The 6,559-nt window shown below is 40.5% G+C and overlaps 1 protein-coding gene across 1 annotated transcript in view; it reads right to left on the bottom strand.

Moving 5' to 3' along the window:
- Nucleotides 1-2,387: 2,387 nt before the first annotated feature.
- HDAC1 (histone deacetylase 1) overlaps nucleotides 2,388-6,559 on the bottom strand; it is an 18,947-nt gene continuing 14,775 nt past the window's right edge. The window contains exons 13-14 of the mRNA XM_019512278.1: nucleotides 4,493-4,541; nucleotides 2,388-4,045 (exon numbers count right to left, since the gene is read on the bottom strand). Coding sequence (XP_019367823.1) covers nucleotides 4,018-4,045; nucleotides 4,493-4,541 — 77 coding nt within the window. The 3' untranslated portion in view covers nucleotides 2,388-4,017. The remainder of the gene's footprint in view (nucleotides 4,046-4,492; nucleotides 4,542-6,559) is intronic.

The raw sequence follows: 6,559 nt of genomic DNA on the forward strand, positions 1-6,559 counted from the left end.
ACTTTGTTTTTGTCTCTGTAAATAATTTTTTAATGGCCAAGACACTTGATTTGCAATTTTCTAACTTCTAAAAAAAAAAAAAAATTGTATGGGTTTTATTGTAATACTGGAAGGAATAAATGGTGCCCCCTTTATGGGTGAGCTTGGTGAGTCATCTTTGTCCCAGCCACTGAAGGGTAGTAATTGCTTCCTTAACCCAATGGCTGTTACAAGGTAGTAAGTATTCTGAACTGCATGATTACTTAATGAACATGGAACAGATCTAAATCTAGAGACTATAGGACTTCTATATATTCTCTACCCCCCCCCCCCAATATCCTAAGGTATTACAACTTTTTGTAGGTGTCTGTCCAACACTTAAGATTATTCAGGCTCCATGCAAAAGGAACTCATCTAAAAAAGAATGACGACCTTTCTCTGAACAAGACTGGTGTGGCTCTAAATAGATTGCAATGGACCTTTCAGCTAATGGGTGGTAACGAAGGCCCTTGCCTCCTGTAGTATTCCTCTGCTGAGGTAGACTTATCTGGAGTATCAGACTGTTTTTTAGCTCAGCTCAGTTGCTCACCAAAGCCTGTCTAAAGCCTTTAGCATGGGTGAGTTGTGGCACTACTCAGGGCCTATCATCATAAGAAGTGAGGCTTTTCCCAGTGAAACTAATCCTTTAGTGCCAGTGGTTCTTCCCAGCTACCTCTAACTCAACTCTGTTGCTTCAAGTAGAGGACTATTCTCCAGCAGCAAGCAATCTATGAGAAAAGGAGGGCATGAGCAGTACCTTGAGCAAGTTTACCTTTAAGCTACAACCTCATTAAAAGCTGCTGCTTGCAAATAAGTCTGGAACAAGAGTCAATAACCATTGTTGCTCTGTGGCCTGCTTTTGAAAGCAGTCATGGATTAAACTCTTACTTGTTTTGACTGACTCAGCCACCTTCTCACAGAGGAACTGCAGCGGGGGGGGGGGAATCTAGCCTTAATTACTTGACAAGGAACCACCAACTCCAGTTTTTCCATTAAGATGGACTGTTGTCTGCAAGTCAGTATCTACTCCTATATCTGGAACTACACAGCTTCAGTATTTTCAGACATACTTTGTTTCCTAATTACCTACCCTCCACCTGCTATTAATATTAGCTATTAAAGCCATATAGTCTTCCAGCAGTAGACAATGAATGAATAAATGTCATTCCTTGTACTTCAGAGCAGACAAAAGATGCCCTCACCTAATGCTCATCTACATTACATGCAATTCCATCACAAATACCTGTTTCTTCAACACTAAATTTATAAGACTTGTTAAGTGTCTGTGCAGTTGCCCTAATCCAGTTGGGAAGCAGGCTAGTACATGTCACTGTTACACGTGCAACCACAAACTACTCCTATAGGGTTAACTAGATATTACAGTATAGTAGCCATTTTAAGTAAGACAACCTGAGGGAGGGAGAATGGTCTGGCAGGCTGATGAAAGTAAGCTTTATTCATACACTCACATGAGCTACTCTTCTTCAAGACAAAAAAAAAAAAAATGTATCTGACCCTGACTGTAATCAAGCCACAGTCAAAGGCAGAGCTAAAAGGTATCTATCTAAGAATTTGGTTCACATGCTGGCAAAAAGGGTTTTCCAAGATGCTTGCATTCCTTAACTGTACTGTATGATCATCATTGACTTAAGCCAGGAAATCTTTCCATGCCATTCTTTCCCCTGCTTCAGACCATGCCAAGAGAAGCTGGAATTAAAAGACACTCACTTAGCTTCAGTCTGCTTCCTGAAGTACTTAAAACAACTTTTTAAACAAGCTGGACTTCATCTACTTCCACTCCTGTAGAAGAAATCCAAAACAAGTTGCACACTCCAGCAGTAGTGAGGATGCTGCTAGATAAAAGCACAGCTGTGATTTCCTGTTTAAAGGGAGCAGAGAAGAAACACCTCGTCTTTGACATAGAATGCAAGGGGAAAAAAGCAGAAAAAAAAAAAATCAATGGCATCCCAAACTAGCTTTTCTGCAGGAGTGAGGGGATGAGAATTTTTAATTGAGAAGAAACAAGTAACTGGGTAAAGGCCACATACAAAAAGTGTCAGACCATCAGTGAAGGGGAAAAGGAGCAAAAAGTAGGGCTATGTTAAGTGCAGGTCACAGGAAGTTCAGCATACTACAAGCTTTAGTGAACAAGCTGAAGCCAGAGCTTCCATTTGCCCTTAAAGATCAAGGTGGAGAATGTGCTAAAAGCATAAACAATCTTGTCAAACACCTCTAATTTCCATTTCTTAACAGTGATCTATTAAACTTGTCACTAATGATTTACTCCACTGTTTTTCAAAAATAAAAACTGAACAGATTCCCTCTTCTCGTATTTCTCCTTGCCACAAAAGGGTAAATTCACACCAATATAGAAATGTACCAGTTTTATTACAAAGATTTTCAAAATTCAAAATAAAAGCATCTTTAAAAAACCACAACATATTTTTCTCCCAGACACACAGATACACTGATCTCTCTCACTTTGCATACAAACACTGAAGAGCAGGAGAAGCTGCACATCACTCCAATTCAAGAGACTAAAAACTCACGGTGGAAAGGGGGAAAAAAAGTACTTAAAAAAATAAAACATTTAAAAAATAACCTGTGTTAAGTTAGCAGCATTATTAAGAGTTGAAACTATCAGCAGCGCTCTGTGGGAGGTACAGATCCTCTTGTGGACAGAGGTATCCCCCTGAGAAAGGAGAGCAGCGAGTCAAAACTGTCTGCAAAACTTCTGCACGGCTGGAGCTCAGTGAATCATTTCACAGAAAGCTCATCCAATGATCAGTTGTAATTAGTGAGATATGAGGTAAAGACCAGTCCTGTGCTCAAGAAACCCTGGGGGGAGAGGGGGTAGAAAAAGTGAAAAAAAAGATACAAAGCCCTATCTGCTGTTCTACTACAAAAACAGTAGCTCCAGACTGCAGATTCAAAGGGTTCTTCAAAGTTATTGGCCAAGACAGCAAGAAGAAAGGTCCAATTTAAAAAATCATTTGTGCTTCACAGCAGGTGAGAAGTTTCAGTGAGTGGCAACACTGAGGAGAGGCTTCAGGCAGGCTCTGTTCAAATTTGGTTTGGATGACATGGGAATTTCTGTAGTGGTTTCAGCCAACATTCACCACTCAGAATGCATGCGATATGTGCATGTGTAGCTGAATGGGAAAAGAGCAGGGAGACCTAAGCAGGACAGCAAGGGACAGTAATATTTCCTCCACACATAAGGATTTAGGTAAAAGAAATTAAAGTGTTTAGAGCCCTCCTCTCATTTAAGATGCATAATACTGCCACACTAACTTGACTTGGAAGTATCCACTTGGAAAAAAAAATCTTAACACACTAAGGTGATTTTCGCTCTGGACTCTCCAGATCTGTACCAGTAAGGCTCTTGAGCTGATGCGCCAGAGAGCTTTACAGATTTACTTTTAAGCTGCTTCAACTCCTTCAACAAAATTTGCTGCAGGTAGGTAGCCAACTCTTTTCAAGAACTGCACTATTTGACCCTGAGAAGTGGCACCAGCTTGCAGTTACTTGCCATGGCAAAAATCAGATGGGCTCTATGGAGCAGTCTCTCACAGGTGTAGTTTGGGAATTCAAAATCTCCCACAAAGTTTCATGGCCATATTTCCACCCAACCTGAAATTCAGATACTACTTCTACTTAAATTATTATTCTCCAGAAGACTGTTATCTTAAAAGAAACTGTAAGGGAAGGAAAGTGATTTTTCAAAAGACACACCAAGGAGGCAGTGGAAGGCAAGAGCAAAACTTCCCAGTTGCCAGTTTTGGGCAGTGCAGGTCTGTCTACTCCGCAGAATCCTCCCCATCTGCTCTCAGCGGAGTGCAGCGAGGAATAATTTACAGTTCTTAAGTCATTTATATATTTATATAGAAATATATACAGAAACATATATAAAATATAAATCCTATGGAATGGGAGGCAACCAGAAGAGCTAACCTATGATAACTATGTACTGACAGGTATTGTCCAGTTGCAGTCATCTTAGGCTGATTTAGTCTCTTCCTTTACCCTGTAGAACCAAGAATGGAGAGTGTAAGTTAAACAAGCAATTGAGACTAAAAACAAGCTATAGCAACATACTAAAAGCTTTTACCCATAGGTCCTGTCCCAAGAAGCTTATCATGCTCTAATGCCCATCTCTATCTTACACATACATACCCTTGAGTTTTAAAACCATTGCTTAAAAAATTATTTCATATTTATCTAACACGTCTCATCTAAGGATCTCAAAGTGCTAGTTCCAAAATGAATCTGATACCATCTTTAATGAACAGGTAAGATAGAAAAACTGAACCTCACAGGGAACTTTTGACAAAGGAATGGTATTAGTTCCATCCATCCCAGTTCCCATGACCCTTCTCTAACCATTAAGTCATGCTGCAACCCAAAATGGGGAACAGAAAGGCACAAGTACAAACATGGCAGTTTCACTACTGTTCAGACAAATGGATCTCACCCTTTAGGTTCCGCCTTCTCCTCTTTTGTTTTCTCCTCTTCTTTCTCATCTAGAAAAGAGAAATTCCACATAAAGTGGCAGGGAGACACCAACCAGGCATCAGCCCAGCAAGTCAAAATGGATACCACTCAGCAGCTCTGACTGCAGGAAAACAAGATCACTGGTGAGGAAATCACTTTCAAAGTTACAGCAGAAAAGAGAATCCAAATAGCAGCAGATAATCTGCTTGTGGTTGACAAAGTTTGGAAATAGCCAGGTCCAGTTTAAGCAAGGGGCCAAGCATACCACATGAAGTCATGGTATTGGCCATAAACCTGCTTTTAGCCACTTCTGTATCCTTGAAACTGTCTTCAGCTGGCCTTCAATTAGTCACCAGGATTTGTTGTGAATATAGGAGTTGCCCCAGAAACAAAATAAATTAAAAGACCAGTAAAGAAGCAGACAGTATCAAAGCATACAGACTTTACCAGACTGGTAACTTATTTTATTATACCAGATCACAAGAAGCTCAAGATTGTAACCTTCAGGTAGCTGTTTTGAAGGCTGCAGCAATTATGTCATTCATTTTTTGTGACACAGGCTGCATTTACTGAAACGTGGCCTGTTAAAAAGGTAGAGTTCAGAGAATCACCCCCATGATGTCAATGAAAAGCATTACCAGGGCCTTCTCAATGAAAGACATTCTAAGAAAATGTAATTGCAATGCACCACTGTAATGGGAACTGGGGCAGACACCTGAAAATAGGTTGTATTTTCAAGGAGTTTAGAGTCGCAGAGCCTCTTACCTCAAGAAAACAGGAAAACTAGGATGTTCATATTCACACATGCATTTCCCCCCCCCCACCAAATCTTAAAAATCTCGTGTCAAAGCTTTAGCAAAGGTGATGATTATTTGTCACTAAAACTGCTGTACCAGAATAGTGACAGCAATGGCAAAGAAGTGGTTAAGGACATTGTCTCAAAACTTAAATAATGCTTTATTCTTGTAGTGATGAGCAAGATGCTGAGGCAAGGGTACACTTTAAATTTGCTAGACCACAGTTAACCTTTGTAAACTCAAATAAAGAGTTGTGTCCCCCCCCAGAAAAAAAAAAAACAACCAACTTCTCCAGCCTTGGAAAAACTGGACACTCATGGACCACACACCAGCCTATGCTGCAAGTTGCTGGAGTTTGTTGTGATGACTTTCTATTTGCTGTGAGTTTCCCATGAAGCCAGGTCCATCTCTAGCAGCTATTAATATTCCCAGTGAAACCAATAAGGATGTCAGCACATATACCCCCACACCCTAAAACTCAACCCATCAAGAACTGGGGGAACCTATAAAAAGGCAAATCACAGAAACAGAACCCTGTGATGAAGAGTGAAATGTTGCTGCCCACATACATTCCTGTCACAGACAGCTGGCCTGGCAACCCCAAAGAGGCTCAATATACTGAGAGTTTCCATATTAGCCTACCTTTTTTCTCCTCCTCCTCTTTATCCTCTTCTGTTTTTGCACGCTTGGCTTTCTTATAGTTGGCAACATTTTTGCGACCACCTTCTCCTTCATCTTCAGAATCTGAGAATTCTTCATCACAGGCTATTCTCTTATCAGAATTGCGGACTAAGAACAAAGAGGCAGAAGCTACATCAAACAGGCTAGAGCTCAGAGACTGCAAAGCATTACACATATGTATGGATACAGGCACATGGGGAATGCTCTGCCATGCCAAGAAACTTAATAACAACATGACTACCAATGTAACAGCTTATGCCAATCATTTCCATCTGCCAGCATCAGGATGCGATAACCAACTGACAGGCTTTGGATGAGGTTTACAGCAGGATGACTAGACCTGCCAAAAGGATCAGGTTAACTAAACTTTTACAATGAGAAAACATGGACTACCAGGTACAAAGGACATTAGATTGTCAGGATATACAAGATGGTGATTTCATTCTTAATTGGCAACTTCTTGAATCAGAATGTGACATTCCAACTGCTTCTCTTCCAGAGATCCAAGGAAGGGTACCACGATAGCTCAAAGCTTGTCTATCCCAATCATGCAGCTGGTCCAATAAAAA

This window comes from Gavialis gangeticus, unplaced genomic scaffold, assembly GCF_001723915.1.
Source record: "Gavialis gangeticus isolate Ggan-Ray unplaced genomic scaffold, GavGan_comp1, whole genome shotgun sequence".
NCBI classification, from domain to species: Eukaryota; Metazoa; Chordata; order Crocodylia; family Gavialidae; genus Gavialis; species Gavialis gangeticus.